Raw genomic sequence first — 13,596 nt, forward strand, 5'->3', positions numbered from 1 at the left:
TCCATTTAGATCAAACTGTCCCTGTAACTGACATGAGAGAGAAAACTCAGAAGAGGATATGACCAAAGAAAAGTAAGAAGATAGCAAAACAAGCAAGAGCAAACTGGTTTGTAAAGAAGAGGCCATAACAGCTTTCTGATTTCCTGAGCTCAGTCATTAGGTTTTATTTCAATGCCTTTCCTTTGTCTTTTATTGACATTTTGTGTTGTTTAATCTTGCACACCACCCATTAAGGAAGAAGGATAAGTGTGGGCGGGGCCTAAAAGACTTGAAATTGTCTTTGTTTTTTTGTATCCATATGCAGTTAAGTACTACTAGGAGTCAATTAGATATCACCCCCCCCCCCCCCCCCCCACACACACACACACACACTTAAGGACTGACATCATAAAATTTTTATTTGTGTTTTATTATTTACTTATTTTTATTCATTATTTCATTTATCGAGTGACATAAAGTAAGAATGAAGACCAAAACATTTACAGTCTTATTTCATACACAGCAAGGTTCATGCTCAAAAACTCCGTATTAAAAACTTCAAGTCCAAATATGAGTTGAAACGGAAAATAAAACCATTTAGAGTGTCGAAAAAATTTAGTTGCATTGTAAGAAGCTGACTGTGAAGGGCAAGAGGAGACTGGAAAAGTTAGTGGATGGGGAAGACTATCCCGACAGATGGCAAAGGGATGGTTAATTTCAGAAGGACAACCTGTAGGTAGAATAGGGGAGAGGAATCTCTCTGAAAGTTGAACAGATGTTCAGTAGTAGTGATGAAAAGCCATTTGAAGCTAAACCAGATGCACTCAGGCAGCCAAGGTGCTGAGTGCGACAGAGACCGTCAATGGCAAGGCAGGGCACATAGCTACAGATAAAGTGGTCTAGCAGAGGACTAGCAATGAGGATGAACCCTTCTGGTGGCTGATTTTTAAGCTCTGGAGGCAACACTTGTGGCCAGTGGAGATAGCAGTGTTTCGAGTGGTCAAGCAGTAGAAAGGCTCACAGCAAAACAGAGTAGGTAAGTGGCCTGATGTGAAGGCAGAGTTACACGTAAGTGATGGATGGGTCCATTCACGTGGTTAAACTTGTGGCTAGCAGAGAAGGCACATCTTCTCATGGGGGTGACCCCAGTGAGGAAGACCTGGTGACCAACAGTAAATTGGAATCACTCTAGTGGCCAGGATGGAAAGTGAACCCAATCGTTCTGTAGCCCAGCTTCAAACCTGGAAGAGTAAACAAGGCTGAAAAGTGGCCAGACCGCTGAGGTCAAATACAAAGTACAAAGATTTTTCCAGGCAGCTCAGGTTCTAATTTTGGAAAGGATGTCGGGATGTAAGACTGCGGGAACACAACCTGAGCCTGAAATATTGTAGTATTTTCGAGATTATCTTGGGGCCAGCTCAGGCATAGAAACTTAGGCTATAAGGACAACCTCAAACAAAGAAGGCCCACATTTAGCCAGTACACAAAACACAAGAAATAGTTTCAATGAGTTGGTAGCAGGGAAACTGCTACAGGGAAGACAGCAGAAAGGGGGGATTTGCACAGGAGTAAGCTAATCATCACACAGTAAAACAGTTGTCTGTGGAAGACTGGGAACTCCTATCGTTTTAAAGCATATTTCTATTATGAGTTAAAAGTGCAATAGAAATACATTTGACTTATGAAACATGAAACTCTGAAAGAGTTCCTGGAGTAGCCAGCACAGGATCAGGACACCCAGTCACAGGAGAGGGTAGCTTGTGTACCAGAAAAAAAAACTCAGGATACACAATCTCAGGGCTAGCTAGCTTAAACGTATATTAAACGTACATTCTCAGTTTTGGGTACCTGCCACAGAGAAAACATGGAGCAGCTCAGCAATGTGTCAAAAAAGGACAGCGATGCTTCCACCAAATGCCACCACGAAATTCTACCACCCCCCACATTCAGCCATAGCTGTGGAAACATTATAAATTGGGGGTGTTTTTCTGCTAAGAAGATATGGTGTGTAGACACATTGGTTGAGTCTAGAGGGTTAAGGTCATGAAGTGTCTTAGCCACTCTCCAGAATAAGTTCTAGAGAAAATGTGGAGAAAGCTGAAACCTCTGAACCTAGATGAGTGAGGCAAAATCCCTCATGACATGTGTGCAAACCTGGTGACTGACTACATTGTACTACTGTGATTGCCAACAAGGGTTTTTTCCACCAAGACCTAAGCCATGGGGATCAAATACTTTTTTCACTCAGTGACATGCAAATCAATTTATGACTTTTAAGTAATGTGTTTTCTGGATTGTAAGTTTGCTCACTTCTTTGGAAGAGAGCAAACTTACAAATTCAGTAGTGATTCAAATAAGTATTTCCCCCAAAGTATATAAACTCTGTAGTATATCCTGAGTCTTCCCTGGGGCCTCTTTCTGAACATGCCTTTAACACCTCACCAAGGAGGCATCCTATTCAGATTCCTAAACCAATCAAACTGGCTCATTTTGATGTGGGTGAGAAGTAGCTCTAGGCTGAGTCCCTCTTGAATGACTAGAATCCTCACCCAATCTCTAAAGGACAGCACAGCCCCCCTTTGGAGGAGACTTATTTTCACCATTTGTTTTGTTTTCACCAGTTTATCAAAAAATATCTGTTCAAATGTGTCAAAAAATTTTTGTGTTTATGTTTGTGCCCACTCTCTCTTTATTTACATAAAATGCAATTAGGTGAAAAACGATATCCACTTTATTCAAGCTGGTGAAGGGGGAAGATCCACCTCCTATGTATTTTTAATGGATTGATTCAAAGTTCATGAGGATGCAGAAATTGTTTGGATGATGTAATTGAACACTACTAAATGTAGATTCATGGGAACAATTTTTTTAAAATTAAATAAACAAAAAAAAAATCAACAATCTGTATGTTTAAATTGGGGTTAAATTTCACGAGTAAGCATCAACGAGTAGGTAATTACATATTGGGAGTAAGATTAGTGTGTACTTTAGCTGCATCTTAAAAAAATAAATGAAAGTAGAATGAATCACAGTATTTGTGCATTTGCAATCATGTGACACCAGCGCCAAGATTTAAAAGAAATATAAAATTGATTTAAATACACATTTTTTTTCTGTCTGGAGAAAAACTGGAGAGAGAATTTTTTCTCTTTTCTTTCTTTTGAAATTAGTGAACTGTTTATGACTCAACGCCACGACCCATAACAGCTTTCTTTGTGTTCAACTCTGGTCTCAACAGGATTATGTAACATTTGGGTCCAAACAGTGTGATCAAAAGTCCAAAACCTGAAGCAAGAATGGCAAATACCTCCACTGCATCTGCAAGTTTTCCTGGTGAGCTGACATAAGCAGGAACAAAGGCCACCCACACAGCAAATAAGATCAGCATGCTGAATGTGATGAGCTTGGTCTCATTAAAACTATCAGGGGGATTCCTCACCAGGAATGCAATTAGAAAACTGAGGAAAGCCAGCATGCCAATATAGCCCAATAACACTGCAAAACCAACAGTGGACCCAACTGCACACTCATACACTATCTTGTCATTGTGGTATTGGGTGTTTTTATGTGGAGTTGGAGAGGAAGAGACAAGCCAGGTAGTGCAGATGGCTGCCTGAATAGATGTAAGAAACAGAACTGTTCCTCTCTGCTGCATTGCACCAAACCACTTCAAACTGGTTCCCCCTCCTGGCTTGGAGGCTTTGAACACAGCCAGAACAACCATGGTTTTTACTAAGATGCATGAGACACACAGCACAAAGCTGATCCCAAATGCTACGTGTCTGAGTTGGCATGTCCACAGCCTGGGTCGTCCGATAAACAGCAACGAACAAAGGAAACATAACTTAAGTGACACTAATAGCTGGAAATTAAGTTCTGAATTGTTGGCACGAACTATAGGTGTTCTGCGATGGCAGATAAAGATCCCCAGAACAACAGCACATATAAGTGTTCCCAGTAAGGAGGTTGCCGTCAAACAAATGCCCAAAGGGTCATGATAGGAGAGAAACTCTGTCTTCTTAGGAATACAGTGGTCACGCTGGGGGTTTGACCAAAAATCCTCTGGACAACTGGTGCACTCCAAGGAGTCTGATAAAAAAGGGAACATTGGTGAAATGCATATTATTCTTCATAATAATGAAATTAAATATGTCATGCAAAAAGAAAAATACGTACTGCTCTTATTAGTGATTTTTCCTTCAGAACAAGGGATGCAGTCAAAACAGCACTGGGGTTTCCCCTTCTCTCTCACCATGTGGGTACCAGGAGGACAGTTCTCACTACACACTGATTGAGGTGGCTTAAGGATGAAATTAAATAGCTTTGCTATGAGTTAATTAGCTTTTACACTGATATATACTGGGCATATGCCAAAAGTTAACTTTTAAAACTCATATCTAACCTTTTTCGATTCAAAGTTCCAGAAGATTCTGTTTTCATCAAGTACGAGTTTGTCTCCTTCACCTGACCCCTTAACCTCACCCACACTTTGAACTTTAGTGCTTCCATCAGGGAGCCACAACCAATTCATCACATCATAAATTGGCTCCACATCACCATTCTCGTCAAATGACACTTGATCACCAAATGGAGTGGTGAAGTTCACTCTTTCCAAGTAATAAATAAGCTGTTAAAAAGGAAAGTATAATAAATAAATTACTTTTTACACTGAGGTGAAAAGTAACCTAGTATGGCATCCAGTATTAAATAATCAAATAGAATATTACATCACTAGTAATGATTCATGCATACATGCCTCTGATCTAAATATATCAACTGCTAATTTTTGGGGGGAGTGCGGAAAATCTGTTGAGCTCACTCCAGCTTTTTCATAGTTAATATTATCACATTGTATTTAATCCTACATGTTAAATTCTGTGGTAAATTCTATCCTGAAAGTAATTTTAAAGCAAAGAATTTATAAACAGAGTGTAAAATGATATCACACCTGCCAAGGCTCCAGTGACTGCAAAGTGGCACAGTTGTTCCCACTAAAAGAACCTCTTCCTGGCTTGCACCTCAGCATGTCATCAAGCGAATATGCCAGTGCATAAACAGCTTTGTACACATTATACTCAGGCCGCAGGTCGGAAACGTCCAAGAACTCATTGTCCACATTTTCTAGATCTTCCTGTCCAGTGCATATTGCACCTCCACCTTCCAGCCAGCCTGCTGGAGCTGGTGCAAATCTGCACTGAAATGCAAATTCCCAAAACTGGTTCACCTGAAATATTTTAATATTGTTTTTTACACATCATGAAAATATACGATTCTTCCAACTACCATATTAAAAAGTTAAACTCCCACCATGCTATTTCCATAGCTATTGTTGTGATGTAGATCAGGACGTATTTGTAACAGGAATTCCCTGAGCCCTGGTATTTCTCCTCGACGAATAGCGATGCCCAGTGTACCACCCAGGTATGGCATAAGCTGAGGTGTTTGGAGCACATCAGGTACTGTTACTGTCCAGCTTTCACTGGCCATCCACTGTATGCCAGTTAGATTTTGCCTCACTACCTGTGAATTAGATTACACCTAATAGCATACACACACCTACACCATCTATGAAGTGATATTGTAACTACAACTTCTTTAGTGACATTATCATGCAATTGAAGTCATTATTCATCTTCAACTGAATGACTGGTTTTCTGTACTCATTCAAATAGGATGTAACACATGTTTCACACAATATACTTTTGTGATTCAGACCTATGAAACTAGTAATAATTAAAGATTTGTAAAGCCAAACCTCTTCCATAAGATTTATCACGCGACTGTAATGTTCAAAAACAATGACAACTCGAGCTGTGGATTTTTTCATCACATCAACAATCCTCCTGAGTTCATCTGTGTCTTTGTTCCAGGGCAAAACTTCGGTGTAGGCCAGGCAAGATTCACCTGAAAGACTCAGCTCAGACTGAAAGGATCTTGCTGCATGAAGTCCATAATCGTCATCAGTGACAAGCAGACCTACCCAAGTCCAGCCAAAGTGCTTTAGAATCTGAATCATAGCACGTACCTAAGTGTAAATGAAGAAACAAGAACAATTTTCCACATGATTATTTTTGCATCAGTTTCCAATGCACACCACAGCTTCATGGTTGCAATTTAGCTTTTTCTCATATAAAAAAACTGTAACTGAAAAAAAACCATTTTGCGTCGTTGTAAGTATATTGTTGCAAAGCACGTAATTTCTTTAACCAGAATTCATTAGCTTTTCCATTTTAACTTTGTTGACAGATTTTCACCTGGAAAGCATCACTTGGGATCGTCCTAAAGAAGGATGGATACTTTTGATGGTCACTCAGGCAGGAACATGTGGCAAAATAACTCACCTGTTAAAAATAGAGACTATATGCAGTGATATCCAACGTTTTTTAACTTTGTCATGCATTGTTTTGTACAAGTGGCTCTACATTTGCTATTAAATGAAAACAATCAAAGAAAACTGTTACATGGTCAAGCAGAAAACTTACCATAGGTACTCTGTACAAACCTAAGACGCTGGAGATGGCAATAGAAGGTGTAGAGGACGGATCACCCACAATCCCTATGACTGGAGGATTTCCAGAACATGTATCATTTAATATAATTTTCTCTTCTTGACTATTGGCTAATGATAATGCTGCACGGAATCCAATTCCAAGTTCTTGGCAGCTATCATACAGAGTATATCCCAGAGTCACATTTGGTAGCAGGTTTGAGTTTCTGTTGATTTCATCAATAGCAAAGGCCATGGTTTGTGCGAGCTTAAATCCTAGGGCATAAACACTAAGACAAGAAAAGGTTAATTATTGAAAAAATACATTTTCATCAAGGTAGTGTGGACAAGAGATATTTTATTTTGTATTCTTATGGTGACAATTTATAATCAGAACTATCATTGATCAATCATTCATCATTGTCGAATCTGTTGATAGAATAATCTCTGAATTATATCTATGGTAATCTGAGCAAAATATTAATGTATGCATATTATCATCACCTTAATTAGTCTATTGTTGTTCTCTATCATTCTTTCTATCTGCTTAAGCTGTTGCAAATGGTATCCATATCATTGTATTCACACCTCTCGAAGCTGTGGGTCCAGTAGGGCCTTCTACATTCACCTACACACATATTCAGGCCTACACCAACATGCACATAGAGAGTCATGGAAAATACGCAAGTTCACACCCGCACGTATTAAGAACAGGGAGGTCGTCTCAGGACAGTCTCTCGGTTGGACACACAGTCTCACAAAGTGGCACAACATATCACATACTTGTTTGTCTCTAAAGTAGCATCTGATGTCTATATAAGGAGAACTTTTTGAGTGTGGGGAACTGTTATCATTTCCAGTAAGATCTAACTGTGATGTCATCAGGGTAATATAAGGATGGGGAGCGGTCTGCTCGTTGAAGATTGTAAGATTGTTGTTGCAAGTTTCTTCCCACACTCTGCGCAAGTGTGTAAATAAAGATCACTATTTTTGGCACCTACCTGGATTCAGTCTGCTTACTTCTCTTACCCAAATCGAACAAGTTTCAACAGTAGATATTTATCTAAGATACTTTACATGTGGCAAAATTTCTTATTTTTATAGACAAATAAAGAAACTGAATAACAATTAACAGGATATTTTGATGAACAAATATAAATTTATAATTCAAGATACATGCATTTATCCTGAACGATTTTAAACTGAAAAGTACAGTTACCTTAGGCATGAATTAAAAACCCATATTTCCATTACAATAATTTTCATTTCTTTTTTTTTTCTTTTTCTATGCTGTTTTCCTGTCATACTTACCCACTGCAAGTAGGCTGTTGTGGTTGTGAAGTAAAAGACTGAATAGCAACACTTGAAAAGAAGTGGATTTGAAACAGTCCCCCTAGAACCACATCTCCAGTCTTGTACATCCCATTTAGATCAAACTGTCCCTGTAACTGACATGAGAGGGAAAACTGAGAAGAGGATATGACTGAGAAAAAGTAGCAAGACAGCAAAACAAGCAAGAGCAAATTGGTTCTCATGACAGCTTTCTGAATTACTGATCCCAGTCATTAGGTTTTATTTTTATGTCATTCTCTTTTATTGACATTTTGTGTTGTTTAATCTTGCACACCACCCATTAAGGAAGAAGGGTGAGTATGGGTGGGGCCTAAAAGACTTGCCATTTGAGACATTTTGTTTTTCTATCCAGTAACTTAATTATTTACTACTGTGAGTTAATTAGTTATCAGCAAAAAATCGCTGAAGAGTAACATTTTTGTTTTGTTTATTTTTGTGTTTATAAGTGTCATAAAGGAAGAATGGAGACCAAATCACATAAAATCTTATTTAATTTATACCAAGGTTTATAACAACACTTATTGTGTTATAGCACCACTAGGGGGGGTTGTCCTGCTATTGTAGTAGCTGGGGGAGTCTCCTACTGGGTGTGTGAGTATAGTGTGGCAGCCATTACATGCTGCTCGTGTCTGTTCCGAGAGAGACCTCACCATTGTAACGGGCTGGCATGGGCGCCTACCCATTCCCGCACATGTATGTAGAGCCATGGAGACCTGGCTTGTATGGTCTTATGTTGCTGACATCAAATAAAGGTCTGTTGTTCGATTTAACCGACTGGCCTCGAGTTATCCAGCTAATCTCCGCACAACATGCCCGCTGGACCTGCTAGTAGGGCTGGGCAATATGGCCTAAAATCCATATCGCGGTATAATTTGAAGCACGTGCGGTAACGATATATATCACGATATATTATTTTCTTCTGTATAACATATTTTATTATTATATTATTATTATTTATATTTATAAGGCACACTTAAAATCCTTTAATTTTCTCAGAAATCGAGAGTGTGCCTTATGTATGAATTCTGGTTGTGCTTACTGACCTCGAACCGATTTTGGCGTGCAGAAATCTGTTAAAAAATGTTTAAGTACAACTTTGGTAAGCCACACTGCTTGATGGATTGTCAGAGCATTACGGCTGCCGTAGTGAGGAGCTTTGCGGAGTAATCTGGGTCCAAAACTTCGTCCACTTCAGGTCCCAAAGTCAAATGAACACAGAGTTAAAAACCGTCTAAATTCTTTCATCTTTAATAAAGTCATCAGCGTTGCTGCTTTACCAGGTGTAACAATTAAGTTTAACATTCAGGCATCCATTAAAACAGAATTTATTAAATTTAACGGAGTTAGAAGTTAACAGGAAGTTAGCTCGCTAGTTTCCACCTAAACATAACATACCATGTTCTGACTGAGAGATTTTTGAAACTAATTAAAACGTACAGCTCTGCTACCACTTCCAACATAAATGAATACAGAAAACTAAACAGCAGTGGCGTTTGCAGGGTTACTGAAATTGGACTACCTGGTATATAATGTTGTGCTACGTGATTGCTAGCGACACAGCTGTGTTAGCATAACATTAGCACAGTGAAGCTGGAGGATGAACGGCAACTTTTTTTCCACTCGATAAAAGTTAACGTGATGGATTCTGGTGGTCAGGGACAAATGCAATTGCATAGCAGGATGCTATACACGGGGCAAACTTCAGTCAGGAGAACAACTGAGATTATTCATCCACAATACGAGGTTAGTTATTAATATACTGCAACAACATGGGAATGGAAAAGCTGCAAGAGAATTCAACATTAATGAATCAATGTTACGGAAGTGGAGGAAGTGCAGTTTTTGTCTTTCCCCATATTTCAAAAGTGCTTCATCTCTTTGCTATGACTGTCGCCCGGCATAATTTGCAGATGATAATGGTTGTAGCCGCTGCGACGCTTTCGGCCAAAACAGGCGCAGCTTGATGACATCATCAACATGCGCTATCGCGGTAGAGCGGTATAGTCAAAATCTCTATCATTGGCCAAATTTATATTGTTTCTATCGTACATCGTTTATACCGCCCACCCCTACCTGCTAGCCGCTTCTTCCTCGGCAGACTGCTGTTACAAACTGGCGGCTGAACAGGGACTGTTACAGATTTGTGTTCAAAAAGGCCATATTAAAAGCTTCCACTCTAAAACTGAGTTGAAACAGAAAATAAAACAGTTGAGGGCATCAAAAAACACAGTGCATGGGTAGGAAGCTGACTGCAAAGAGCAAGAGGAAACTGGAAAAGTTAGTCGATGTGGAAGAGTGTCCTGAGGGCAAAGCAGAATTGAGGGCTAGTCCAAGGGATGACCAAGTTCAGGGGCATAGCCTGTAGGCAAAACTGGGCTAAGAAACCTCTCTGGAAGTTGAGCAGTTGTTCAGTAGTGGAAATGAAAGCCCATCTGAAGCCAAACCAGATGCACTCAGTCAGCCAAGGTGGTGATTTAGGCAAAGACTGGCAACAACAAGGCAGGGCACATGGTTACAGATGAAGTGGCCCAGAGGACTAGAAATCAAAGTGAACCCTTCTGGTGTCTCATTTTTAAGCTGAGGAGGCAAGACTCTCTCCAAATTGCCAGTGGAGAGAGCAGTGTTTCTCGAGTCACGGCAGTAGAAAGGTCCAGTAAAAGGCATCATTATGATGTCAGGCAGCTCACTTTCTGGAGCTGGAAAGGATGTGGGGATGTGAGACTGCAGCACCAAACCACATATTGTGGACTGCTGTATTTCAATATATACCGGGCCAGCTCAGGCACAGAAACCAAAGCTATGAGGACAAGCTTAGACAAAGAAAGCCCAGTTTAAGCAGGAGTCAGAACATACACAAGAAATTGTTTTGATGAGCTGGCAGCAGGGAAACTCAGGACTGGCACAGGGGTAAGCTAATCATCACAGAGTAAAACTGTTGCCTATGATGTATCCTCCCGTACTTTTACTACCGTTTGTTTTGATGTGTCGTACATACGTACGTATATATCTATATCTATATCTATATAGATATAGATATAGATATATATATACATTTGACTTATGAAACATGAAACTCGTGAAACAGTTCCTGGAATAGCCAGCACTGGAGTACTGAAGATATGTAACTGTCCTTTGACATAGAGCACCATCCAGCCAACTATCCAATTTTTGTCAGAAGCAAAGATTGGGCGCAACAGTTTCAGCATAGAAAATAAGACCCTCCCTTTTCCCAGCCACCTTCTCTAGCTCATCTGTGGGGATACTGAAGCCTGGTACTGATACTGATTACCATCCCCACATTCAAGCATGGCTGTGTGTGTGTGTGTGTGTTTTGGGGCTGTTTTTCTGATAATTAGGATGTGGTCCATGGGCACATCTGTTGACTCTAGAGGGTTAAAGTCATGAAGTGTCTTAGCCACTCTCCAGACCTAAGTTCTAGAGAAAATGTGGAGAAAGTTGAAACGATTTAGAGAATTCGTTTAAAGATGAGTGGGACAAATTTCCTCAAATTTCCTTGTGTTTTCTGGACTTTTGGTTGATAGTCTGTTTCTCTCTTTTAAAATCAAACTAGCAAAAAATATGAAAATATTCATTGCTTTGGGACTGAGGAAACTTAATTTTAGCAGTGAATCTAGTAATCATTTTCCCCAAAAGTAAATAATCTCTGTATTGTGTCTGGGGTCTGTCCTGTGGCCTCATGCTGATAGGACATGCGTGGAACACCTCGCCAAGGTTGGTTTGGTTAAAACCCAGATCAGGACCTGAATTATCTGTCTCTTTGTTAGTTGAACCACCGAATAACCACGCTTATTCTGAACTCACCAGTGTTTCCTTTGTTCATTTAGATATTTATCATGTTAATTTGAAACAGAATTATTTTGAATTACAACACTGTCAAGTAGACAATTGTAGTTTGAACACCACAGATGTTTTGGTGCGTGTAGGCCCTGAACCAATCTCTGACGGATAGGGCTTAATTGAGCCTGTATGTTTAGCATCTGAGTACACCATGACCCGTCCTACTGATTCAGTAAGTCTTATTGGTCCAAATCCATTTGTCAACAGATCTGTCAAGGACAGTGATGTTATGAATGTTTTCTGTGTGTCTGAGACTGTTTCTACTGAGACTGAAACCACTCATAGAATTAACAGTGGTGCAACCCAACCCAAATTTCCAACCCACAATCGTCAGTCTAATAAATGACAATAGGCAATATATTCACGCAGGTGACTTTTTGATGGGCGGAGCAATGTAATCCTTCATGGACTGACTTGTGCATTTGGAATTTATATACGTTTTGTGTGGAGGGAATATTTTACCTTCTTTTATTGTTTGTTTCAGTATTAATACAGCTACTTTTTGGATTATGCGCCAAATCACACAAAAGACTTAACTTTCTATCTGAGATCTTTGTTTAATGTTCACTGGAAGAGACATTTTGATTTTTAACTTACTTTTTGTTTAATTTTGTACTTGTTGTTTGGTCAAGAGTGTAAGACAGATAAACACTGGAGCGGACTGTAAATATATATATTATATAATATATATCCACTATAATATATATATATATATATATATATATATATATATATATATATATATCATAGTGGAAAAAAGAAGCCAGTTTCTCTTTGTTTCCCTCCATACCATTGTGTTTTTTTTTTATTTAAATACAATGTTTTTGTTTTTTTCTGAACATAGGCTACTGTCTTTCTTTCTTTCTGTTATGGGTATGAGTAGATGAATCACTGCATTTGCACTCTGAGGAGGGTGCCGTTAAAACAGAGCTATAATTTTTCTCTTAGCTTCAACCAACATTATTAGCAAATTTACTCATGGGCAGTGTTGGGCAAGTTATTTGAAAAAGTAATTAATTATAGTTACTAGTTACTTCTTCAAAAAAGTAACCGAGTTAGTAACTGAGTTACAAAATTCTAGAAGTAATTAATTATTTGAAAAGTAACTATTGTGTTACCTTAAAAAAAATGTTTAACCCTCTGGGGTCCAGGGTATACTTGGCCATTTTTCACTACTTTTGATTTTACCTCTACATTTCACCTTTAAAAATTATTTACTTTGCCTTGTTTGGTATCATTCTTTTCAGCACAACCTCACGTGTCTGAATTTACAGTTATGTTGTCATTTTGACATACTGTATTAACACAATTGATCTAAAATCAGACAAAAAACATAAAATCTGAGTAGAAAGTTATATTTTTTACTGTAACAACCACAAACATGCTTACTGAATCATATTTCATAATTTTAAATGCAAATATAAATTGTCAATTTTAAAATCCTATGCACAAGTTTTGCAAACAACAAAGTTATTTGCAGCCATTTACCTTTTACCCTTTTTTTTAAAAAAAAAAAATAACCATTTCAAACTATTTACATAGCAAGCAGGTGTTCTGCATTCAATAAGATGCCACACAACACAAAACTATCCACAACACTACACACTAACTACACAAGACAACACAGACAACACACTCTAAACATGCTAAACGTCACAAATCTCTCACTCTCAAAACTTCCCCCTCTTCCTAAACAACCAAATGTTATGTTGCCATATCATTTTTTGATTGGTTGACATGGTACATTTTTCACCAAAACGAACGGGCTGTTTTTTGTTTTGTTTTTTTATTTTTTGGTCATAAGCAGAGAGTGCTTGCTAGCGCTGTCCTTAGACAGTAAACGTGGTGAAACTATTCAGGAAAAACACCACATATATATTGATTATCATGACTCTGGTTTTATGTGGCCTATCAACACA

At 38.7% G+C, this 13,596-nt stretch overlaps 1 protein-coding gene across 1 annotated transcript; it reads right to left on the reverse strand.

Annotated features, from left to right (window-relative positions):
* Positions 1 to 3,157: 3,157 nt before the first annotated feature.
* LOC146373587 (extracellular calcium-sensing receptor-like) lies at positions 3,158 to 7,887 on the reverse strand. The gene is made up of 9 exons (XM_084950095.1): positions 7,778 to 7,887; positions 6,462 to 6,756; positions 6,234 to 6,320; positions 5,735 to 6,004; positions 5,287 to 5,499; positions 4,928 to 5,203; positions 4,382 to 4,606; positions 4,156 to 4,279; positions 3,158 to 4,068 (listed from the first exon to the last, which is right to left on the reverse strand). The coding sequence occupies exons 1-9, from the start codon at positions 7,885 to 7,887 to the stop codon at positions 3,158 to 3,160; spliced, it is 2,511 nt and encodes an 836-aa protein (XP_084806221.1).
* Positions 7,888 to 13,596: the final 5,709 nt, after the last annotated feature.

Source organism: Perissodus microlepis, chromosome 14 (assembly GCF_051167445.1).
Source record: "Perissodus microlepis isolate ML-2025 ecotype Zambia chromosome 14, ASM5116744v1, whole genome shotgun sequence".
In the NCBI taxonomy this organism is placed as follows: Eukaryota; Metazoa; Chordata; class Actinopteri; order Cichliformes; family Cichlidae; genus Perissodus; species Perissodus microlepis.

Coding starts and splice junctions, on each gene's coding strand:
- LOC146373587 (XM_084950095.1), bottom strand. CDS start 7,887: ATGTACAAGACTGGAGATGTGGTTCTAGGGGGACTGTTTCAAATCCAC. Junction 5,500..5,734: donor TGATAAATCTTATGGAAGAG/GTTTGGCTTTAC, acceptor TCTAATTCACAG/GTAGTGAGGCAAAATCTAAC. Junction 4,069..4,155: donor AAAAATCACTAATAAGAGCA/GTACGTATTTTT, acceptor CTTTTTTATCAG/ACTCCTTGGAGTGCACCAGT.